This window comes from Nelusetta ayraudi, unplaced genomic scaffold, assembly GCF_046127955.1.
Source record: "Nelusetta ayraudi isolate G7.1 ecotype Tasmania unplaced genomic scaffold, CSIRO-AGI_Nayr_v1 ptg000075l, whole genome shotgun sequence".
NCBI lineage: Eukaryota > Metazoa > Chordata > Actinopteri > Tetraodontiformes > Monacanthidae > Nelusetta > Nelusetta ayraudi.
This window is the reverse complement of record NW_027466125.1, coordinates 657,501-683,521: the sequence shown is the minus strand read 5'-3', so window position 1 is coordinate 683,521 and position 26,021 is coordinate 657,501. Positions and strand designations below refer to the sequence as shown.

Genomic DNA, 26,021 nt, shown 5'->3' with positions numbered 1-26,021 from the left:
CTATCACAAGTTGCCAAGTTAAAAAGAAAAAATTATTCAAAGTAGTGAAGCCAGCACTTACCAAAGTACAGTGTGCAAATCAAATTAATCAATTAAAAGAATTAGTCATTGAGGGACTGGAGTCGCCGCTGCAGGGGATTTTCATCCAAAGTTTAAAGACATGATCAATTAAAAACTCTGCCTCCCGGCTCACCGCCTTTTCAAATCCTCTCGTTTTCCTGCCGCAAACAAACAAAAGCTGGGGAAAAAATGCACACACGCCTCCAGCTGCATGACAATGTGAGCAACGCTAATGAATGTCAAAGAACTCACGTTTTTCAGGCCGCGGCCTTCAGAAGTGAAGGAGAGGTAAATTTTTCATCTGAATTTTGATGATTTTTTTTAGGGAATTCATTTGAATTAATTATTTTTCAAGGCAAAAGGGCTCGGTTGTGGGAAAGGTGAAGAACCTCTCAACAGAAAGTGACTGGTCCAACAGCAAGTGTTCCATCTGACAGGTGCTGTGTCTCAATTCAGGGTCTGCATCCTTGAAGTACGCATTTTGAAAGGAAGTTGCGTCATAGCACTGCGCGAAGGCTTGTCCCAATTCCCGAGGGTGCTTAGGACGCTCAATATGCGTACTCGGAAATACGCACTCGTTTTAGCCGATTCCAAGGATGCACCGCTACTATCCTTCGCGCACTTGGGTATCCCATGATGCTTTGCATGCGGCTGCAAAGCATCGTGGGATCCTGGGAAGTCAGCTGAAATCAGCGACATCTACTGGCAAAGACACTTCGTATAAATTTAAGTATTAAATTTCACATAAAATATTCAGTTTTAACATCGGGTTTTTATTTAATTGAACATTCAACGCCATCGTTAGATGGCAAACCAATGGTTAGCTTGATACTGTAAAAACGTCACTTCCGGGGTTGGCCAGCAGGAGGGAACGGCGGTGACGAAATGAGGAAATACGCCGAGAACGAACCAAAACCCGCCTCCCCGGTAACCACTCGGGACGGTCTAGCCTTCGGCGTATTTCCTAGTTGCGTCCCCGCTGTTCCCTACTGCTGGCCAACCCCGGAAGTGACGTTTTTATCGCTTCAGGCTAACCATTGGTTCGCCATCCAACCGTGGTGTTGGATGTTCAAATAAGTAAAACCCCTACAGTAAAAACGTAATATTTTATTTGAAATTTGATTACGCAGATGCCGTCATTTCAGGCAAAGCATCCTGGGATACGGGAGGCCGCGAACGACAGTAGCAGTGCATCCTTCAAAGTAGGGCACATTTGGAGCATCCTTCGAATTTTAGCAAATTGGGACAAGCCTACGCCCAGTGCTACTGGCCTTCAAATGCAGGCTTCGAGGATGCAGACCCTGAATTGACAACCTCGGACAGGAAGGCACTGCTCTAACAGGAAGTGGCAGCTCTGACAGGAAGTGGCTGCTTTGACAGGAAATGGCTGCTCTCACCGAGGAACCGAGCAGAAAACCTTGCGGCCCTGAGCTCCGTCTGAAGTCCCTCGGTGCCACAGCCGCTTTCTGTAATTACAACATTTTTCCCCAGTCACCTTTGCTCTTTTCCGAGGCTCTGCCATCGCCACCGCCGTTCTCCCTCCCTTCCGTCTGTCTCCTCCTGCGGCTTATTTATCGCAGCAGCGGCGGGAAAAAAAAAAAAAGAAAAACGCAACAAAAGGTCAAAGTCATTTGTTTCGCCTGAGATCTTCTCATAAACAGTGATAAACGTCCGAGGAGGTCACGTGATCATATTTCACACGGCGGCTCCCAGAAATGTCACCAGCCGCAGCAGCTGGACGCCTGTTTCCCATGATGCATTTCTGCTCAACAGTGTGATGTTAATGGCAGTGGGAAAAAAAGGAAAGCCAACATCATACAAAGGCTTTTTGCTTCATCAACTTCAGTTTTTCCTTCATTCTGGACGAGATTTTCTCTTCCCGGAAGCAGGGGCCTCATGTACAAAGACGAACGTGGATTTCGTCCTAAAACCTGACGTACGTTCAAAACCAGAAAACTACGTTAGACCAAGAAAATCCGGATGTTCAAAACGTTGTGAACGCACGAATCCACGCACGTTTCTTTTGAACATCCCAACCATCGTGGAATTGATCGCACATGAGCACGAGCCCCGCCCCTCCCTCGGAACGCCTCCATATACGTATGCATATCCATCGAAATGAACTTTTGCAGATTGGAATTTCATTCGTTCTGCAATCGATATCAGCATCCTTCAGTCCGCAGCGTCATCAGCCGCGTCTTCCAAAGGAAACCACGGTCACCCAGGTCGATTAAACAAAAGCATATTAGAATCGACATCATGTGCAAAATGCAAAATGTATTGTTGGTTTCCATTGAGTCACTTTACACGTCACCAACGCGGATCGTACTATAAATGGCACAGTGCGCCGGCGAAAATCAAGTCACTAAACATTGCGCACGTCTTTAATTGATGTACGTGAGGCTGCTTTACACACAAAGAAATTTGGGGGCTTAAAAAAACAAAAAAAACAAAAAAATCTTCAGAATTTCTAGTTTGACCCAACAAAGAACAGATACTGTCTTATTTAATATCACAGGCAATGAATGAATGACAGTCCGAAGAGATGAGACACATGTCAGTGCGCGTCCAGCAAGTTTTGATTTGTTTGTTTTTTTTGTTTTTTGTTTTTTCTAAAAGAAAAACAACATTGTTCAGATGTTTCAAATACAGCCAACAGCTACACGAGATGAATCACTGGCAACTTTTGTGATCATAAAAAGCCTAAAGGCAACGGGCAACAATCTTTTTGTTCAGAGACAAAATATTGGCAGGCAGTATAAAACCAATTATAAGTAAAATATAAAACAAAAAGAAAATTGAAAATAAGTTTGGACAAATATTAAATTCTTCACAGTCTTTTACTTTTGCCAGGGGATTCATCGAGACAGTTAATTCACTTTGAGTCACCAAAGAGTCGACCATCGCGCACCATGCCAGCTGGAGACCGGCTTCACTCAATCATTCGTTGAAGACAGAATCTCTCGCCGCAATATTAATAGCCACATGCGTGCACCACTGATGATCTACATTCATGGAGTGAAATGGGGAAAAAATTGAAATGAGGTTTTTTTTTTCCTCGTGTGATGGTGCCTTTATGGCAATGGCTGTGCAGCTGCGCGGTTCCGATTACGTTTGGAAATCAGCTTCTCGCTGCAAATTGTGCTTTAATGTCGGCCTGATCAACTACCGGGAATTTGATCTACCTGGTTGACACAAGGATGATTCTGTAACACACAGCTGGCATGGTTGGACTGGGTCGACTGGTACCGATCGGTCTGCCAGCTCTCTTTGGAAGGAACCCCAGCGTGGTCAGCAGCTGTTGGCACCGCGGCTCTTTGTCGCACGGTGTTCTGAAGGGCTGAAGGGCAGAACCTGACACGGCTCAATGAAGTCCGGATGGTCTCTTAAAATTCGTTGGTGGCGAACTGCTCTGTTCACCTCGGCCTCCATAGTGCCCACGCTGCCGCTGTTAGCTTAATTTTCCACACCTCTGTGTGCGCATGCTTCGGTACTGATCGATATCGATGAACGTGTTGTTCGTCAAAGCCCATTGGAAACCGCTTCAGAAATCATTTCCCGACATAACCAGTAAGTGTCGCCGACGGACCAACAAGGGTAGAAACGTACGTACGCAAGTTAAAGACTTGACGTGAAGCACCGCACATTTCCACGGTCAAAAAATGTTTCGTACACCTGAACGTGAACGTGGAAACGTGCGTACGTCGGGTTTTCGCGCGCAAGTATCTTTTGTACATGAGGCCCCAGATTTTTGGCGGCAAGTGGGAGGAGCAAATGCAAACAAACGCAATTACAATAAGATAAGATAAAATAATAATGAGATCTGACTCCAACAGTTATTATTAATATCCTTTAAGACATTGCATGCTTTTGTATTACGTCCTGTTCGTGCCGTGTTAACCAATGCCGTCGTTCACACCAGACGCGAAGGGGCGGCGCACCTCCGCTCGCAGCTCACGTCATGAAGCCATCGTTTCGATGTCCAATCTATTTTGTGCGGGAGTCGCGAGCGATCGGCGTCAACTGGACACAAGGTCCCTCAGAGACACACCAGAAAATCTGGTTGATTTTCAAAATAAAAGCAATTTTCAGAATAAAATACTACGAATGACAAATTCTATCATATTTGTGCATGCTATATTTGTCAGTATCTTGTATCAGAGTGCGAGAGAGATGAAACACACACACACACACACATACACACACACAAAAGAGAGCAAAGGCTACGGGGCGGGGGTGGGGTTGTGGGTGTCTAAACACAAACAAACAGAGAAAGAGCGAGAGAGAGGCAGAGATGAGTTTTTGATCAAGTCAGGAGGGCGACGTGAAATTGAGCTTGGAAGTGGAGAAGTAGAGGGAGTTTTCTTAATGGGAGTAAACAGCAAGCTGAGCAGAAGTGCGTGTCGACCGTCGCGGAGACATGCAAGTCTGGTGTGAACAGGAGGGCATCGGTTCGCTCGCTATTTTTTCAAGCGCTTCCACGTCCAGCGCAAACCAGCCGTTATTCAATAACTCACTTTTATCCCAGTTTGTCCTCATCTTTTAGTAAAAAAAATGACTCCTCTGACTCTCTGGAAGTCACATTTTAATGCAGTCCAAACACAGACACACACACACACACCCATAGTGAGAGAGGCGCTATCGATCGCCCAGCCAGCCACTCTGTGAGCGGGAGGATTTGCAGCAGCTCGCTGGGTTTTAACCTCCAGTGGGCTCAGACTCCAGCAGGATGAGACCTTCTCAACCCCCCCGAACGAATCCTTTGATTCCGATCAGAGGAGAAGAGATCAGCAGCTTTCAGCAGCGACTCAGACGGCCCAGACCACCTGCCCTGCTGTCGCTACTGGAGGTGGAGCTGCTGTTGCTGCTGGCGGAGCTGCTGATGTCGGCAGATGAACAAAAGAGTTTTGTTGCGTGAGACTTTGAAGACGGATTAAAAAATGGGGAAAAAAAAAGAAAAACCTTTGTGACGAGACAAGTTAATCAGCAGTCTCCACACGTGTTGCAGCTTTAAAAGGCTACAAAACATTCCCAAAGAAACTCACATCTTCAGTCACGGCTGATGAAGGAGCTGAATGAGCCCTGATTGGCTGCAAACACCATGTCACCAAGTCAAGTGAATTCTTATTTGTGTTTCAAATGGAGAGCTTTCACGAAGAAAAGTCGGAAAACTAAGTGCGTGTGCGTGCGTGTGCGTTGTTGCCCCCTGCAGGACTACAGGGTGAACATCTTCCTGCGGCAGCAGTGGAACGACCCCCGGCTGGCCTACAGCGAGTATCCGGACGACTCGCTGGACCTGGACCCGTCCATGTTGGACTCCATCTGGAAGCCCGACTTGTTCTTTGCCAACGAGAAGGGCGCCAACTTCCACGAGGTCACCACAGACAACAAGCTGCTGCGCATCTCCAAGAACGGCAACGTGCTCTACAGCATACGGTGAGTTGTTGGGGGGGGTAAATCTGCTTCCTTATTTCGATTTCGAGGCTGTGATGCCTTGAGGAGGCGGGACTTTTTGTTTGTATACCTGAGTTCTCTTTCATCCCTTTGCGCCATTTCTGCCTGGCAACAAGCAGAAGCAGCGTTTTGTTTTTTTGTTTTTCTACCAAATCTACCCAATGTTCTGAAAAACAGACTAAAAATGACTGGCTGCCAGTAGAGGGGGCTCAAATCCATACCATTACAAACTGGTTTAGGGTGGTTTAGGAGCCAATCATAATCTAATCAGAAGGTGGGCAAATGCTCACCTCTGGCACCACCCACACATTCACATATGGAATCTGATTCACCGACTCACCTGAAGGAGTCAGCCGGCTAGCTCACTTCCTTTCTGATCTTTTGGCCCGGCTGTGTTCAACTTTATGTAGATAGTACAGTATGGACATAGCCCTACTGCTACTGGTGACCATCGGATCCAGTAAGCTGAACTGATCCCATTCTCAGCGGGAGGTTGATCAAAAAAAAAGAAAAAATCACAACAAACAAAACAGCGCTCCCTGCTGGTGTGGACCTGAACTGCAGGGACGATGCCGATCAAGCCGCCTGCCCATGGGAGTTCCAACCTCCTCCTTAAAACCTCCCACCATCAGCCTCTCATAGTTTCACCAGTTTGTCACAACTATTCAGAAACTTGTCTCAGAAATCTTTATCTTGGTTCTGAGCAACTGATTTTGGTCTGGTTGAAGACAGGAAGTGGCTCTCTGACTTCCTTTCTTTCGCAAACATGAAGAAATAGAATATAAGTTATTGGACGTGTGTTGAGAAGGAAGGGAATTAATTTGTAATGATTATAAATAATTATTAATAATAATGACTGACTTCCTGTTGGCGGCCCTCCTCCTCCGAGTTTTATCTCCTCACTTCCTCCAGACTCCATCCACGGCTGTCAGGGAGTAATAGGCTCCCAACCGAGCGACGGAGTGGCTCCTCCCACCACCACTGCGCCGCCGCCGCTGCTCTTCCACCACATTTTATTGCCACCGCTCAGGGGCGAATAAAAAGACTCTGCAGCAGCCGCGGCAATCTAGTCAGCCTGTTAGTATTCCAGCAGCGAGTCTGATCTCTTATCAAGTGCAGTTCTCACCTGCATGTCCAGGAAGAGGAGGAGCAGGAGGGAGAGAAAGAGGGAAGAAGGAGGAGGAGAAAAAGGAGGAAGTGGTGAAGGAGGAGTTGAGGAGGAGGTGAAGGTGGGAGAGGAGGAGGAAGAGGAGGAGAAAGAGACGCAGTAGGAGGAAGAATATGATGTGAAGGAGGAGGAAAAGAAGAGGTGGAGGAAGAGGAGCGAGAGGAGGAAGAGGGGAGAAGGAGAAGCTGGAGGAGGAGGAATAGGAGCAAGAGGAGGAAGAGGGGAGAAGGAGAAGCTGGAGGAGGAGGAAGAAGCAGGAAGAAGAGGAGGGGGAGGAGGAGCAGGAGGGGAAGGTGGTGGAGAAAGGGGAGGAGGTGGAGGAGGAGAAGTGGGTTTGCTCCTTTCTCAAACATCAGCAGGAAGGAGCTGGACTTCTCTCTTTCTCTGGGTCTCTCTCTCTTTCTCTCTGGGTCTTTCTCTCTCTCTCTCTTTCTCTCTGGGTCTTTCTCTCTCTCTCTTTCTCTCTGGGTCTCTCTCTTTCTCTCTCCCTGCCTCTGACAGGGTCGTTCATTAAGTCGACAGCCTCAGAATGAAGCTGCTGCATCTCGGCAGCAGGATATTAAGCTGCAGGAGCAGCGTGTTCATACTGTCGCTGCTGCTGTTTGATTTTTATCGCTTAAACATGTTTCCTCCTCCAGGTGGAGGAGGAGGAGGAGGAAGAGGTAGTGCTAGTAAGTGATGGTCTCCCCTGAGATGAGATGAAGGTTTTTTGGGCTTTTTGTTTTTTCTTAGAGATCAGACGATCCGAATCAGCTCCAGTTCAATCTGCTGCTGCTTCCCTCTCCAGATTAAAAAAAAGACATTTCCTCCGTCTGGGCAACGTGGAGTGCATCCATCAATATCACCAGTTCCATCTCAGAAGAAGAAGTGAATCAGTTGGAGGGAAGATTCAATTCTGACTCACTAAGTCAGTCTTTTTTCCTCTCCGATCGTCTTGAAATATAATCAGACTTTCTCCCAAGGTGCAGAATTAAAGCTGAATTTTCATCTTAAGGTTTCCAAGATGAACAATTTGTTCATTCTTGTAAAAATCTGATGGCGGAAAAAAAAAGAAACAACCTGCAAAAACTGCGGGAGAATCCCACCGCGGAGCAGAAACAAAGCTGCTGCTCTGACACTGCGGCAGGTCGCAGCTCGCTGAACTTAATTTTACTGGCCGTGAATTAAAAAAAGAAGAAAAAATAGAAATTGAGCCGCGGCTCACGTGTTCCACGTGTGATGTTATTTTTCCATTACTGTCCAGAGACGCGGCGGCGGCGTGTGACAGCGGTAATTAATTTAAGTGGCTGAGACGCAGGGAGGAAAAAAAAGAAAAGCGAGGCGCCGCCCTGCTGGCGGGAAGCGAGCGGCTCTCCGCGGTTATCATGGCACGAAATTTCGCAGCTCAGCCTGGCGTGAAACGAGATCCGGTCGCGCGTCCTCCCCCTCCTCCTCCTCCTCCTTCTCCACCTCCCCCTTCCGCTGGTCCTCCAGCACAGAAGAACTTTTTTTTTAGTTCAGTTGAGTTTATTCGGTCATAACTGAACGTATACATATAATCACAGAACAAAGGATACAACAACAACTAAATTATATTGACCGAAAAGGTGTAGGCGGAAGCTTGAGCTAATGTTACCTACCCTGTTTACATTTCATGTAAGCGGCTCATTCTTTTAATAGTCCATCCATACAAAACATCAAAAACAAAAGGTTGTAACTGCTTTTCATAAACAGGAGTTTTATAATTGTTCACCGCCTTGGTTTTAAACACTCTTTTAAATGCGCAAAGTGAACTACACATTTTTAATTCCTCGTCACAACCCCTCCACAGGTTCACCCCTTTAACACATTTACGTCTGCTCTTCATGTTTGTCCTTGCTCTTGTTTTTGTTTTTTTTTGCTCTCGGTCCCCTGAGTTCACATTGACTCAGGTTATTGTGTACTTTATACATTCTCTGCACGGTTTTGTAATTTCAAAGCATATACATTGATAAATAATGCATGAGTTGGTTCCAAATTATATGATTGATTCACAATTCGTATAGCTTTCTTCTGTAGTAGGTAAACTGGATTAGGTGCTTCCCCATATCACCACACAGTAGGTAATGTATGGGACTGTGGGAGAACAGTGCAGTCTATACACTGTAGTGACTTTTGATTCAAGATATGTTTAATTCTGTGTAATATTGCAATGGATTTGGACATTTTTCTTTTAACATTGTTAATATGCGGTTTCCAACATAATTTGTGATCAATTGTCACACCAAGAAATTTGTTTTCATTCACTCTTTCAATTTCAACATTATTTATTATTATTTCACTGGCTTATTGAGTTGTCAATTACCAAATAATGTGAACTTTGTTTTGCTTAGATTCAGTGATAATTTGTTTATATCAAACCGTGTCTTTAAGACCTTCATTTCCCTTTCCACTGTATTCATAGGCCATTCCAAACTTTTGCCAGAGCAGTATAAATTAGTATCATCAGCAAATAAAACATATTTTAACAAATTGGAAACTTTACAAATCTCATTAATATACAGTATGAATGTTTAAGCATGTATATCACATCTCTCCAGTTTTCTCATTAGTAAGCAAGATCATTTGTGTCAAATGCTTTTCTTAAATCTAAATGAATCAAACACCACCCTGTATACTCCTTAATATCTATTGCAGCTGATATATCTTCTATGGGTTTATGGTTTAACTAGACGATAGCCATATTAATTTCGGTACAGTCACTGGACTTTTTATTCTTTTTACAATATCAAATATTTCCTGTTCATCAGTACCCCAAATAAAGCTTGAGTGGGAGTTTGTATAAACAATATCTTCCACACCATCCTTATTTCTTGGTTCCACTATTTCATTTACCAGATTACATCCAACATTTACAAAATGATTAAATGAATCTGAAATTTCTTTGGGTTTTTTTTCAAATTATATTCTTATCTGTAACATAATAATTTGGATTCTCTGCTTTACCAGTACCTTTTTTGATAATTTGTTAAGCACTCTCCATGTTCCTTGAGTGTATGTTATATTTTTTTTCTGAGGAAAATGTGAATTTGGCCTGAAAGAATTAATTCATTTTTTCTGCTTTAAAAAAAAAAAAATTAAACAAGTAAAATGTTACCATTATTCATGATAAATCTCTCACAATAAATAGACTTAAAATTAGATTTTTTTTTTTTTTTTTTTTTTTTTCAGCTGTCATTCAATTATTTTCTATACCTGCATTTGATAACGGGAGGTCCAGCTTATCCCAGCTGGACCTGGGATAAGCTGGACAAGTTGCCAGTTGAGTTATCATTTCACTTGGTGGAATTTTGAATAAATTTTCTGCAAAATCTCAGCAGTGCAGCAAAATGTTCTCCTTTCCGTCTCATGAATAAATCGGGTGATTTGCTTTTATCGTCTTCTTCAAATTCACCTTTCATTCAATGATTTTTTTTATTTTTTTTAAATAAGTGTTTCTGCAATGTAATTTGCGGAGATGCTGTTTACACGCGTCAGCATGAATTTAAGTGGATTGAGGGGAAAAAAAACAAACAAACTTTAATCCTCGTTATCAGTTTCACACACGTACTGATCTGCTGCCGCAGGATGAACGCCACTGATAGAGCAGTGGATTAATCCCCTTACTGACTCTGAGTGTGTGTGTGTGTGTGTGTGTGTGTGTGTGTGTGTGTGTGTTTACAGAATAACGCTGGTGCTGGCCTGTCCAATGGATCTGAAGAACTTTCCTATGGACGTGCAGACCTGCATCATGCAGCTGGAGAGCTGTGAGTGCACGCGCACACACACACACACACACACACATACTCGGATATGATAGAGATTTTTGCCGGCGGCTCTTTTTCCGTCTCTGGTGAGTTGTTGTGGGATCAGAGGAGGATCACGGCACTTCCTGTGTGACTTCCTGTGTGACTTCCTGTGGGCCAGGTATCGAAATCTGCACTGTGACCCAAATGTGAAGGGATTAGTGCCGGTTTTCCCTCGGTGCCATTAGATTTGTCAGTTTCTTTCTACAATCTCAAGTGAAAATATTGAACATACTGTAAACGACATTTATCATGTCATTTCCTTCCGGCTGCTTTGTCTCCTCCTGCCCTTGGACCTCCTCCTGCTCCTCCTTCTACTCCTCCTCCGACAGCTGTTGACTCGGGCAACGGCAGAAGCCACTGTAACAGATTATTCTTTTGGACTGGGCACGGCCTGCAGAGGAAGTCGACCTCTCACCCAGCCGTCCTCACGAGGAGGAGGAAGAGGAGCAGCTGGAGAAGGAATAGGAGGAACAGCAGTGAACTGGACGGAGTGACAGAGATGAAATAAGAAGGACGGTGAAGAGCTCTGACCTCGCTGTGTTTCTGTCCCTGTGCAGTCGGCTACACCATGAACGACCTGATCTTCGAGTGGGACGAGAAGGGAGCCGTGCAGGTGGCCGATGGCCTGACGCTGCCGCAGTTCATCCTGAAGGAGGAGAAGGACCTGCGCTACTGCACCAAGCACTACAACACTGGTGAGAAGACCTGCCGAAACCTCCATCTTCAGGGTCGGCTCAGTGCAGAATGAACCGGCGAGCACCCTACTGTAGCTAGCCAGCTAGCTAGTTAGCATGCTACCGTGCTACCAACTTAGTGAGCTTGCTAGTGTGCTAGCGTGCTAGCATTTTTCCATCTGCCACTTGGTACTGCAGCAAAAGAAAATCCCATTGCGCCAGAGAAGCATTTTTTCCCCCATTAGACCACAATGAAAAATGTAAACACCTCTAAAACGGCTGACAGGACAACCTTCGACCTGAAACACAGTTCATAATATTTTTTATGTTGTAATTTTTTCAGTCATGGTCTTGGTCTTTCAAAAAAAAAAGTTAAGATCAGAAAATCACCAGAAAAAAGTGTTTATATACGTGCTGCTGTGTCTCGGCTTCTTCTGATTGGCTGATGCGTCCTGATGTTTTAGGGGAGTTACAGCGGCGGGGTATGAAACGCTACACTGCTCTATGGGAAGTATAGCGCGGAAGTCAAAAACTATTTGTGCTTACGCCGAAAAGCTATTTTAGCAGCCATCTTTGGATTCCCAGAATTAAAGGTGGCCGCCCTTTCATCTCAGCAGAGTAGCTCAGCTGTTGCATGTGCTAAAAAAAACAACACCATCATGACATCTTCAATTGGCTTCCGCATTATTTGGCTTTACAGCGCACATGGCATAGTGTAACTTCCCATGATGCATCAGAACCCATCAGCCAATCAAACCCAGCATGTGACGGGACGTCACACTGGGAGTATAAAGCTCCTTCGTATATATACTGTACATATGTATATATATATACGTATATATATATATATACATATATATATATATACATATATACGTATATATGTATATATATATATATGTATATATATATATATATATATATATATATATATATATATATATATATAGATACATATATACATATATATATAGATATATAGATATATATATATACATATATATACATATATATACATATATATATATCATATAGGACTTACTTCTGGTCATTATTTATGTTGCACACACATATTTTGAATGCCTTTGGCAGACTTCAAATAAGCCATTTTAATCGCGATTAACTCCCGGATTGGAGTGCGATTAATCGCGATTAACTCCCGGATTGGAGTGCAATTTATCACAATTAAAATATTTAATCGATGCCCAGCATTAATATATGTATATTTAAATATATATATATATAGATATGTTAAATATTAAAAGTCTGGGGCTTAAAAATCTACAATAGAAAGATTTATTGTATATGTATACTAATGAACCCGGTTTCTAAGGTCAAAGGCCGTCCTGTCAACCCTTTTAAAGCAGGTAATTTTTCCATCGCGTCCAGTTGGCGGGAAAATGCTGTTTGGACTGCATGCGATTTTCTTTTTTTTGGGGGGGGCTACAGTACCTTGGGTGGCCACTGGGGGAGAAAGACAAATCGCTGTGCAGCCATATTGAAAAGTGTGTGGAAGTGTCCGGTACTCAGATACTGTAATATTGGTATTTTACAGTCTTGGTTCTTAACAAATGCAAAGAGGAAGTGAAAGGCGTGTGTGAGTTTTATTGAACAGTGGGAGCACACACGCACACTCACACACACACTCTCTGTGTCTAACACACTCACACACACACTCTCTGTGTCTAACACACACACACACACACACACACACACACTGGCAGTGAGATAGGTGCCTGTGCTGAATAATGTATTTGCTCTTATCAGATGAAAATATGGACGGCACTTAAGAGCTCTGAAGTGAATCGCAGCCATAAATCAAGTCCGACTTCATCGACACTCGTCGTCCCGCGCCCTCCCCACTCCCCCTTCCTCCTCTCTCATCCCCCCCCCACCTCCTTCTCCCTCACCCCCCCCCCACTGTCGTTGAGGCCGGCTCGCCTCTAATTGATGAAGGCTGCCGTCCATTGATCCCTCTGATTAAATGGACGCTCGGCCATCTTGCCCTCTGGCTCCCTCGCCGCCGCTTTTTATTACGAGCCTGCGCTCATTACATTACGGGGAGACGTGAGGGACATTTGTTAGCGCCGCACCGCACCACCGCCGCAACGCACTGCTGCCATGTCAATAAGACCTCTGCAGTGCGCCTGCAGCTCGTCCCTCGCTTTGTGTTTCTGCTGTTTGCTTTGGAAAACACATTTGCACTATTTACTATGACCTTGTATTCTTCTTTTTTATTTTTTATTTTAATTATTCTCTTTTTTCTGCACTATTTCATGAACTGATGAATGATTAAGAAACGGAATTTCCTTCGGGCATAAATACAGTACTTTATCTATCTATATGTCTCTCTATGTGTTTTCATGTTTGAAATTGAATATTTCTGTATTTCCAACACCGGTTTTGAAGCCGTTCAATCAAAGTCTTCTGACGAACACAGAGGAGCAAATATTTCATCGACATCAGTTTCACAACAGGTGAAAGCAGTCAAGACAGCAGTGTTTAAAGGTTCAAGAACTTTGTCACAGGCTCACATGATGTGCAGTGCTTGTATGAAGTGGCAATGCTTCCCAGAGATTGTGCAAACAACAGCAAAAAACAATATTCACAGGAAAGAAAGCAGAGGCATTAACAGTCTGGAATAACACTTTGTACGACTGGCTTTGAAAAATATATTTGCAAAACAAATAAATGAATTTAGCCCGGAGTTTGCCACCTCTGGATAAAAGTGATACTGTGAAAGGACCTTTCTCACTTTGTGTTTGTGTGTATGGGTGTTTTTTTTTGTTTGGTTTTGTTTTTGTTTTCTTAATGGTGAAGTTTACAGAAATCAGCTCTTTGTGACGTCACACAGGGCTTTGATGCCTCCACCCATCGGTTGCCTCTCGGCTCCGTCCCCCTCGAGGGTGGGCCGTCCCTTCCGGCTTGAGGGCGGAACAGCTGATTATCGGGAGAAATTCTGAATTTTCTGGCTTTCTCATGGTCCCCCCCCTCCCCACACACACACACACACACACACACACACACACACACACACACACACACTCAGATGCCCTCACAGTGAATGCAGCCCGGGCGCTTTTGTTTCCTAACATCCCTCCAGTTTTGACTTGCGAGGCGTTTCTGTGTCTCTCCGATTCTTCCTGCACAGTCGGGAGCTGACGAAGGATGACATTCCATTTCCGAGTTTCCCCCCCGCGTCCCCACTCCCCACCCCCCGCCCCCCGGAATACCCCCCTCACTCCCTCCACCTCCTATGTCTCATTCCTGCCACCTGTTGGTGTGTCTGACTGTCGGCACAAAGATAACAGCGAGCCGACGCCGAGGCTCTGTCCCCTGGCCGCCGGCCGAGTGTCTCTCCTCTGGGCTTTGATGCGCCGCAAGTCCTTAATGAGATACTGGAGTTGGAAGGAGCAGTAGAAGAAGAAGAAGAAGAAGATGAAGAAGAAGAGGAAAAACAAACGAGCGGTGCTCCAGCAGCGAGACAAACCGATTGGCTGCATGAATTTAAATCAGTGCTAGCAGCTAACGGCATGACGATTTTCTCAGTTTAGATTCGTGGGAGGAGCCAGTCGTTAAAAGTCCAAGTTTGAACGACAGCAGCAAAGTCATTTCGCCAAAGACGGCCGAGGTGGAGAGATGTGTGGTCTTCAACGACGGCCTAAGACAGAATTCATGGCAAGGAGGAAATGTTAGCATGACTTGAGTCGACCAACGACTACTAACCGACCAATAACACACAGAGACACAGACCAGTAGTTCTCAACTAGCGGAGCCTCAAGACCCACATTTTTTTTTCCTTATCATGAAGTTGAGACCCCAATTTGTCCCAACGATACCGGGTATCGTTATTGGTCCGATACTGGACGAAATTACAGTATTGGATATCGGAATGTACAGAAGTGACTTTTCCGATCCGATCTCGCAGCCGTTCACGACACATCTGGCTTCACTGCACGGCAGGCCGTAAAGAGAGCCGAGAGCGGCTGCTGCACATGTCACGTGAGCAGCAGCCAGAGTGCACCAGTCAGCAGGACGGTGGTAATGTCGGCGTTGTGGACTTACTTCAAGCTTCACAAAACGAAAAGCAAAACGGCAGAGTGCACTTTGTGCAACAAACATGTCTCAAAGGGTGGCAGCAGCACTGGAAACCTCAACACCACAAACTTGATAAAGCCTTCGCGGAAGCTTCATGGGAACGAATATGCAGACTATACACAGACGACCATCGGCAAGTGGAAAAGTGAGCCCCAAAAACAAACACGACAGGAAACTATTGAGAAGCGCCAGAAACTCCCCCAAGACAGCGACAAAGCTAAGATGATAACAGAGAAAGTTATCGAGTTTATTCTGTCTGTATTTTCTTTTTCATGATGTTTCCACTGGAGTTGTCAACCGTCCATTAAAATACAGCCCGTATTTGAGGATGAAATAGTGCGTCCCGTTTTAAATCGATACAGGACAGGGTTTGTCAACATATTTCTGAGTTGTCTTGAACGTCAATTTATTTTCGACGCAGACTCACGTTCGTTTCCATAGAGTTTGCATTGAAAACCGTAATCTACGTCGCTGCAGGCGATACCATTGTGCGACCCATTCACAACAGTGTAGAGAGTAGTAGACTGTCAATCCGGATCGCTTGTTCTTTTCAGCAGCAAACGAAAAAATGTTCTGCTAAAATAGTCTGAAGCCTGAAGCTCATCCGCAGTCCAGTCGGGAACCTCCCCCATCCAGTATTGAAGGCCTGTCACTTCTCACCCCATGCTGGTCCCGTTGTGAAAGCACCGTTATTTCTGAGTTTCTTCTGAGGAACACAACCAGTTTCTCTCCCCCTAGTCCACACAGACCAGCTGAAAATGGTTTAAAAGCATCCAATAAAAACCGCCTGTTTCTTCTCCTTCTTATTCTCTGTGGGTTTTTTTTGTTTGTTTGTTTTGGTTTGGTTTGTTTTTTTTTTTGCTTTGTATGGTGTCGATTCATTTTGTTGCCGTATTTCATGTTGTTGTTTTTTTAATTCTCACTTTCCTGCAACACCTGGATGATTCTATCTTGATGCAGCTTACCGGATTTTTTTTTAAGTAGCTGTTTTGTGTTTTTGTGGGTTTGATATGTTGCGTTCCTGCTTTTGTCCTGCAGTTGTTACTTTTGTGCTTATTGCATTTGTTGATCCTGCGGAAGCAGCAAGATGAAACAAAAAATATCAAATCTTGTTATTCTTAGAGATGCGCCAATACCACTTTTTTACAGAACGTGTAGAGTATAAGTTGCATTTCAGTACTCACCAATGCTGAGTACTTAGGCCATTACACTTTTTTTTTTTTTTTTTTTCATTTTTCCACAGATGTATTGTTATTTGAACAACATGCAGTTTCACTGCAGTACAAACACACATTTAACAAAATTGTCATATACATACGTGTACAACTGGTATCGATGTCATGGTATCTGTACATAATTTTACTTTATGAGTATGAGTAGAGTACTCACCCCCAGTATCAGTACCAATACCCAGTACTGGTACCGGTATCAGTGTAAAACAAGCAGGAAAATAAAGTGACTAACAACACAAAGAGATGAAAAGAAAACCTCTGAGGTTCCAGCCGTAGCTTTCAGATCAACGTTTTGTGTTCCTTTTTCTCTCTCTCTCTCTCTCCAAGGTAAATTCACCTGCATCGAGGCCCGTTTCCACCTGGAGCGCCAGATGGGCTACTACCTGATCCAGATGTACATCCCCTCGCTGCTCATCGTCATCCTGTCCTGGGTCTCCTTCTGGATCAACATGGACGCGGCGCCGGCCCGAGTGGGTCTGGGTATCACCACTGTGCTGACCATGACCACGCAGAGCTCCGGCTCCAGGGCCTCGCTGCCCAAGGTGGGGCCCCCGTCCCACACACACACACACACACACACACACACACACACACACACACACATTTTATTTTTTATTTTTATCGTGGCCCCTTTGTCACTTTTAATTTAACAAGATGCAACTAACTGAAATGTTAGCAAAAAATATATATATAATTTTATATTTTATATCATATATTATTAATATTTTATCATTTATCAGGATGTTTTAACAGTTTTAAAGAGAGAGAAAATCAACTTATTTTTTTATAGTTGAGACAAAAGACAACAGAGCTGCTTTAGATTTTATCAGTGAGACAATTTTTTTTAATAATTCAAAAATATGTATATTTTTGTTGTATTTAACTGTATAACGACAAGGAAGAAATTCAATTCAATTTAAAACAGCAAAACCTTGTTTGGGGTGAGTTTGGTGCTGCTTGAAGAAAAGAGCAAGAATTAAAGGAGCGTTTTAAAAAAGAAAAGAACAACATTGAAAGAAAAGTGACTCCAGAGTGAAAACATTTGAATAAACCTTAAAAGCAGGAGGCCACACTGAAAAAATAGGCAAACAGATGGAAGACAGGAGAGAAGGATGAGTGTTTCAAGTGAGAGGAAGAGGAAGTCGTTCAGGAAAACACAGGGGGAAAAAAAGTTCTAAACAAACAAACGAGACAGAATTTTTTTATTTTTTTATTTTCGCTGTGAGGGATTTTCAGATTAAAGGAAGGAAGAAAAAAAAACGTCAGTCGGGCTTCGCGTGAGCCACTCGGGTTGTATAATTATGTCCAGGGAAGCTGTAATCCCCAACACACACACACACACACACACACACACACACACACACTACACACACACGCACACGCTGGTTTTTGTTGACATTAGGTGCTTCATGTGCTCTAAAAATTGAACAAGTGAGCCGTGATTCCTCTGCAGTTCAGCTGTCATAATAATGATCACACAGCACAGCTGAGCTTAGGTGAGCTTTGGCGCGCGCGCACACACACACACACACACACACACACACACACACACACACACACACACACATGCTTCCTGTCAGGCAAGGTAAGACGGGGAGCGAGGGAGGAAGGTGAGAGACAAGAAACAGAGTCAGTGAACGCATCAGAAGACGACGCTCGTGGTTTCGTGCAGTGTGACGACACTTTTCCGCTGCTGCTTCTCGATATAAAAACGCTGCTGCTGCTGCTGCTGCCGCTGCTGCTGCTCTCAAAACAGTCACATAGATTAATATGAATAATGTCGATCACGCTGCTGTGCAAACAAACAGATTTTACCTCGCAGAATATATATTTAAAATGAACGTAAAATAAAAATGAAACATTTTTTTTGTCCGAAAATTCCAAGTGCAAACAGGAAACATTAGGAAATTATCCAAGAAAAAGTCCTCTGTATTTTTTTATTTTATTTTGTCTTTATAACCTTCCAATCTGGCCTCTGATTGGTTCCCTCCTGGTTGCAGACAGTATCAGCAGTCAGTAAACGACCAATCAGGTCCCTGTAAGGTGGAAATGGGCAAGACCTGTGGACAGGGTTGTTGCTGACAATGTGATTGGTTTGCCAAATTACCGTTAAAGGTTTAAGAAGTCTCGGCCCTATTTCCCATCCATTTTCCTGGATGGACAGACATGAAATGTTTTACGTACAGTCGTGTCAGATTTGGGAATTTTGCATAATTGCAGCAACAAAATAGTGCAAAATAAGGCAATTACATTAATTATTAACAATTATATTCACAAAAACAAATCAATAGAATGAAATATTTACAGAGGAGGAGGAACAGCAAGATATTTACATCATAGGGACAAATGATTTTTACAAGTTATCTGCATATTGACATATAAATAAGTGTTTTCTATGAAATGTAAGGGGTTGATAAGACGATTTTTATTGAGTGCAGGGCAGTATAGCACTACAGCACAAGACAAAGCAGTTTTTTCTGCTTAGTCTTTCTTATTCTCAGATTTACGTTGCTGCCTTCAATCATTTTTACGTGAGTAAATAAAATATCACGTCAGAATTTGACTCTTTATGAGTAATTCACTGAACCAGGAAGTGAAGCTGCCCTCCGCCCTCGTCATTAGCTTCCCAGAATGCCTTTCAGAGGCTGGCCGTGTTTTCTGAGGACGCCGTGACTGATTCGAGCCTTTTTCCCAGAAAACAAAAACAAGCTGTTTAATTCACCCAAATGGCTTCATGGAAATCGTAAAACTCCCTGTTTATGTTTTTTGTTTTCCCTCCAGTTTGTTTCCGATTTTCTTTCCGATGCACTCAGTGTTTCTCCACCCGCCTCCTTCGATGTCGCTCTCAGCCGTCGTCTCTGCCTGGATGACGAAGTCATCCAACCGAGTCGACCGGTCGACCGTTCAGGCCTCAGCGGCTCCGAGGGAAAAAAAATGTTTTCACCACCGTCCGACTCCAAGCACAACGCCGCCGCCGCCGCCCGTGTGTGTGTTTGCGAGAGTGATTCTGAGCCAAAGTTTAATTGGATTTTAAACGCCGGGTTTGGGCTCCGAGAGCGAGCGAGCGAGCAGGCAAGAGAGAGAGAGAGAGAGAGAGCGAGCCGTAATGACAGGCTGGGGCGAAGGTGCTTGAATAATGGAGCTTGTCGAGCTGATAGCCATCAGACAGGATCCAAGCAGACTTCGTTTAGTCCTTATTATCTGGACGGGCGTTCGTCCTGAATTACACTGCAGGAAAAAAACACAAAAAAGCAACCTTACAGGGTCACTTTGTTGTGTGTGTGTGTGTGTGTGTGTGTGTGTGCGTGCGCACGTGTTTGTGTGTAGGCGTGTGTTTGCACATCCGGCGGTGAAAGAAGATCCCACTGAAAACTCTTGACCTTCTAATGCAGCGTCAGAATTTTAATTTTGAGTCTGAATTCTCCAATGAATTCCATCTTGTAAAGCTTCAGTGTCATGTTTTGTTTTGGATTTGTTTTTTTCCTCAGCCATCCTATGAGGAGAAAGAGGCGGAGCCAAAGCCAGGGTTTAATGTTTGAATCATTTTGATTTCATTTATATATTTTTTCCCTCTTTTGCGCTATATGTTGCTGTGAATTATGTAAATTTCCACATTGTTGGATAAATAAAGGCATTCTAGTCTCCTGTCCTATTGTATAAATGCAGTGCCTGCTGCACCAACCTATTCCAACAAGGCTTGCAGAACCGTACCAGCAGGTGGCAGTCTGCAGGAATTACTCTCATGTTATGTCGTTTGTGTGTGAAGTTTGTGGACCGAAACTCCCTTTGATTTTTCCGACATTTATTGTCTGAATACAGCACGGAAATCGATTGGTCAGTCACATCGACAAGGCTCTAAAGAAACATTAGCAATTGTTAGCTAAGCTTAGCAGCTTATAAGAAAAGAAAAAAGAATGCCTTTATTTTTCCCACATTGGGGGAATTTGCATAGCTACAGCAGCATGTGCAGTGCGAAGGGAAGATGAAATAATATATGAATCAAAAAGAATAATTAAGTGTGTTGCAGCTGTAGTGAAATGTTTTTACTGTGTGCAGTTGTGCAGCCTGATGGCTGCAGGCAGGAAACCAACTACGACAAAAAATTGACAGAGTTCAGTGGACACACCGATCCGATCCAATGCAGATTTAAATAATGACGACAGATTGATGGGAGGGTCGCAAAAGGGGGCGTGGCCTGGCCTCAACCACTCCCTCCTCCCCCCTCCAGGTGTCCTACGTCAAAGCCATCGACATCTGGATGGCCGTCTGCCTGCTCTTCGTCTTCTCGGCGCTGCTGGAGTACGCCGCCGTCAACTTCATCGCCCGCCAGCACAAGGAGCTGCTGCGCTTCCGACGGAGGCGACGACACATGAAGGTGAGAGCACCGAGCCGACCACTGAAACAGCGCCATCCACAGTCACATATTTTTTGGTTTGTTTGTCTTGTTTTGTTTCATTCATCTTACACACATACTTATACTTACACATACATTTTTTTTTTTTTTTTTTTTGGAAAAAACGAGACGGTTCCATTGCTTCCAGACAGTTTTGAGGTTTTCGGCAGCGTGCTTGAAAGATCCGCGAGCCGCCGGCGCTCCGCGGCTCGGCGTCTCCGGGAGGCGTTTTTTTATCGGCAGACAGCGGCTCAGGCCATGAATCTTTGATGGCGAGGGAGAGGAACACGGGCGCTTGGCAAGAGGGGGCTGCGGGGGACAGCAGAGAAAAGGAGTAAAATATTTGTTGTTTCCGGAAGCGTCTCGTTCACAACCAGAGTCTCCTTCCAAAAATTCCAGCGTCCAATCAAAAAACGAGAGGCGCGGGAGTTTTTAAAGATTTAGATCCATCTAAATTCACGCTAGATTGCAACAGCTTCTGTCTGTCGGCCATTCAGGATATACTGAGCTTCATAGAGAATCTATTTTTTTTTTAAGGTTGTGTGTAATATTGTGTAATAGTGTGTAATATTTGGCTTTTTTTATATAGGTTAAAAATGTGATATACAGCCCATAAATGCAACAATGAAATGGTATAATCGCAGTAGAATAAAAGTGATTTGGGAATCCTTCCCATAAAATGGTTCTCGTACTGTATATTTATACTAATACACATCGATCAAGGGTCTTACTCTCAGTTAGCTGCCATCTTGCACCACCATATTTCTAAGAAAGCCTGGTGGGGACAATCCAGCAGCCTGCCAGCATGTATTCAGGGTGAACTTTGGCATACTCAAACAAACCAACAAAATTTAAGGTGGACGAGGTATCCAAGTTTGGGTGTGCAGGCCACCGTAGCGCGCTGGCAAGTTCAGAAGGGGAAAAGAGGGTGAAAGACGCTGCAATCTGAAATGTAACCGCTTCATGTTGCTGCTTCTTCTTCAAAATCTCCAAATATTACACACTTAGCCCTACTACCTTTATTCCTTATTACCACTTCCTTTGTAGACTTTTTGGATTTTGAATTTGAAGAGTCACAACGTCTGCAGGAAGCAGGAAGTGACATCACAGCACCTTTGCCAAAATAATAATTTTCTGACTTTTTGGACTTTTTCTGCTGAGGTGTTTTTATTCACGGAGCAGTGGCCCCTAGTGGAAATGTCGTCACACAGTTTCCAGGAAACGAGATATGAACCAAATTAAAATAATAACTTTTGCATCACTTGAAAAAAATATAAAATTTGTGTACTTATATATTTATTTATGTATTTATTTGTTTTCTTGTCCTCATTGCATTGATGTTGGTTTTTCCGAGTTTCTCATCAGTTTTGCTTTGAGTCGGATCAGAAAAAGGGGTCGGGAACTTCCGTGATAACAACATCCGGCACGCCAACAACTCTTTTTTTTCCCCTTCATTTAATTATCTCTGACTTTTCATTGCTATTCAAAACGCGAGCATAACCTTCCTTCCGCCGGCGCTCCACGAAGATTTGGCGCCGAGCGGAAAATCAAAGCTGTCACTTCCTTCAGTTTGTGCGAAACGAGACGTACCGAGTGAAAATGACACACGGCTGCCCGCCGGCTCCCCCCGGAGGAGGCGGCGGCACTGTGCTCTTTGCTCGCTTTGGTCTTTGAGGCTTTTTTGATCAGTCAGTCCGATGTGTCCGGGTGGATTTACGGGGCCCCGAACACAGAGTGAAGCTGTCAGAGCTGCACTGAGGCTGCCGTGTTTGTGTGGGCGAGAAAAGACAAACGGCCACAGGAAACACAAGAGTGAACCTTCCCTGAGCAGTGTGTGTGTGTGTGTGTGTGTGTGTGTGTGTGTGTGTGTGTGTGTGTGTGTGTGTGTGTGAGGGATTGTGTCCCTGCAGCCGGTGAACATGCATGAGTGCGTTGACGAGTGCTGTCGTGCATCTCGCCGTTGTAGGGCATGTGTTGTGTGTTCGTGACTGCAGCTGCCTGATCGACTTTGACACGTTTTCAGAGTGTGTGTCTATGTGTGTGTGCGTGCGTGTGTGTGTGTGTCTTCTGATGAAGAACATGGTTCTCTTCTGTGTTTTCTGGATCCTAAATTCAGTTTCAACCTCAACTTTTTTCTGCAATGTTGCACTGCTGATGTGACTTAAACAAACAAACAAACAAACAAACTTGTTGTCGAGCCGGTTGGAATATGACCTGGCCAATCAGCATCCTTTTTGAGGAGAAGGAGGTAGAGCTAAAAGCGAGGTTTAGCTGTAGGAGGGATGCTGGTCAGAGGCTCCACTCTCCTCCTCCAGTGCTCCAACTCAGGCTCTGACTGGACCAACCACCAGGAAGCAACTGACTCCACTGGTAGAGTGAAGAAATTTGATTTTGAAAGAACTGGCACCTACATCTGGTTTTAATACAGAGTAAACAGCCTTCAGATGACAGGAACATGAAATGAAAGATGAAGAAAAGGAAGAAGAAGAAGAATTTTTATTTTTACCTTTTACTTTATTTACAAAATTTTTGCACATTTTCAAAGAGACATACATTTATAAAATAATAAATAATTAATAAATAGGTAAGTAAGTAATAAACAAAAACAAACAAACAAGCAAAAACGTTAAATCCTTCAATGTTTATTAAAAAAAACCAAAACTCATGTTTAGAATAGCACACAAAATGTTTTTGCTGCACCACATTTCTGAAGAATAAGAAGAAAAAGAATAAGGGTGACTTCCAATTCCTCCCTTAACCCTCAATCTCAACCCTCAATCTCAAAAATGCGCTCCCGCAAAGTGCAAGTGCTGTCCCAATTCTCAGAACGTCAAGTTGAGGGACCAGTTTAAGGGCTGTATCGCCCTCAATATTGAGATTCTCCGGCACCACCCTTGGGAGTAAGGGCTACCCAGAAGGCATTGTGTACTTTCCCCAAGACATCTTCGAAAAATGGCGATGAAAAAAGCGAGCTACAAATGGAAGTATTTTCTTAGTTAATAAAGATAGAAATATCACCAAACCATTTTATTGTCTTAGTTTAAGACTTTTTATGGATTATTGACATCGTTGTCGCGTAACATTTATATTTTTTTTACGATGTTTGTCAACCGGACCGGCGGTCCCGGCTTCACGTTACTTGTGTACATCGTTGTGTAGCGACGGAGGACTTCTTCTTTTAGTCGTCTTCTTCTTCTTCTTCGATCGTTGTCGTCTTCTTGACAGACTGGACGTAGCTTTGGCGTAAGGCCGCCCCCCACAGTCTGAAGACGTAACTGCACTTAAGGGGTGTCCCATTTCTAAGTCACAAGATAGCCCTGACACTTATTATTGAGGGCCAAAGATTGAGGGTTAAGGGCGAGGGTTGAGATTGAGGATTAAGGGAGGAATTGGAATTGGCCCTACGAGAATAAAGTTTTAGGAAGTCCTTTTTGCTGCATCTTTGGTATCACTACTTGCAGCGATAATGTTATTATCATCATAATAACATCTGGAATCTTGGTTGCGTCTTTTTCTGGGCAGCAGAATACAGCTAGAAGTGAAACACACACAGTGAGTGTTGATCCCTGCAGCCGTCCAAACCTCCCGCCGACGAGTCCAAACATCCCGGAGACGAGTCCAGCCCGAGGAGGCCAAGCTGAGCGAAAACTTGCTTCCACATCAGTAAATAAAGGCCGATAAGAAGTTGGGCAGGCAGGCAGGCAGGCAGGCAGGCAGGCAGGGAGGCAGAGTGGAGAAAAAAAAAATAGCAAAATAATAATAATAAAAATAAAATAACAACAACCACGAGGACACAAAAACCCTCCAAATCCTCAAATCCTGTTGTTGTAATCCGGAGCTCCCGGAGCCGTGACGGCAGGTGAAGAGCCGCCCAGCTGCTGCCGCTCTTCCAGGTGGATCTCACAAATACACACACACTCACTCTCGCTGTGTGTGTGCGCGCGCGCATCTCACCCCCTGCTTGTCCCTGCAGCAGAGGGGATAGAGGGAGAGCACCGCCGGCTCCGAGCTGACCCACATCTGGCACTGCAAACCTGGTGCACATTATTTATCTATCTGTACATATACATATATATACATATATATATATATATATATATATATATATATATATATATATGTATATATATATACATATATATATATATATATATGTATATATATATATATATACATATATATATATATATATATATATATATATATATATACATATATATATATATATATACATATATATATATATATATATATATATATATATATATACATATATATATATATGTATATATATATATATATACATATATATATATATATATATATATGTATATATATATATATATACATATATATATATATATATATATGTACATATACATATGTGCATATATATATATATATACATATATGTATATATATATACACATATGTATATATACACATATATATATATATACATATATATATATATACATACATACATATACATATACAGATATGTATATATACACATATAGATATATAGATATATATAAATATACATACATATATGTGTGTGTGTGTGTGTGTGTGTGTGTTTATTTTTGGAGGGGTGTATTTTTATGCCCCTGTAATGGCAGCGAGCGGGAGGTGAAACCAGGCCGCGACCTCTTACACAACCAGGCCTGGTTTGAAAACAAGCTTCTCAGTTGGCTCTGCAGAGATGCTGAAGATTTTTTTCAATGAGTTTCAAATCGAATTTTCAATTTCAATCGAGTTTTATGTATACATATATATATATATATATATATATATATATATATATATATATATATATATATATATATATATATATACATATATATATGTATACATATAGATATAGATACATATACATATACATATACATATATACATAAAACTCGATTGATTGTCCCCTGCCTTCGCCCTATGACAGCTGGAATAGGCTCCAGCAGACCCCCGTGACCCTGAGTTTGGGACTAAGCGGGTATGGAAAATGAATGAATGACATATATATATAAAATGTAATGCCATGACACGCCACAGACAGTGAGACCTTTTATGGTGTGAAGCAGCTACAACTTTCCAACCTAGACATTTCGACAAATTATTCGTCTCCAAGATCGATTAGCC

The 26,021-nt window shown here is 43.2% G+C and overlaps 1 protein-coding gene and 1 long non-coding RNA gene across 4 annotated transcripts in view; both read left to right on the top strand.

Annotated features, from left to right (window-relative positions):
- The window catches only part of LOC142899708 (uncharacterized), a 272,243-nt gene that overhangs the window by 166,636 nt on the left and 79,586 nt on the right, over positions 1–26,021 (top strand). The gene's annotated exons all lie outside the window — the stretch shown is intronic.
- The window catches only part of glra1 (glycine receptor, alpha 1), a 72,988-nt gene that overhangs the window by 38,651 nt on the left and 8,316 nt on the right, over positions 1–26,021 (top strand). For all 3 annotated transcript variants that reach the window (XM_076043429.1, XM_076043428.1, XM_076043430.1), the window contains 5 exons: positions 5,273–5,496; positions 10,364–10,446; positions 11,046–11,183; positions 16,820–17,034; positions 20,721–20,867. In XM_076043429.1, the coding sequence (XP_075899544.1) occupies positions 5,273–5,496; positions 10,364–10,446; positions 11,046–11,183; positions 16,820–17,034; positions 20,721–20,867 (807 nt within the window). The remainder of the gene's footprint in view (positions 1–5,272; positions 5,497–10,363; positions 10,447–11,045; positions 11,184–16,819; positions 17,035–20,720; positions 20,868–26,021) is intronic.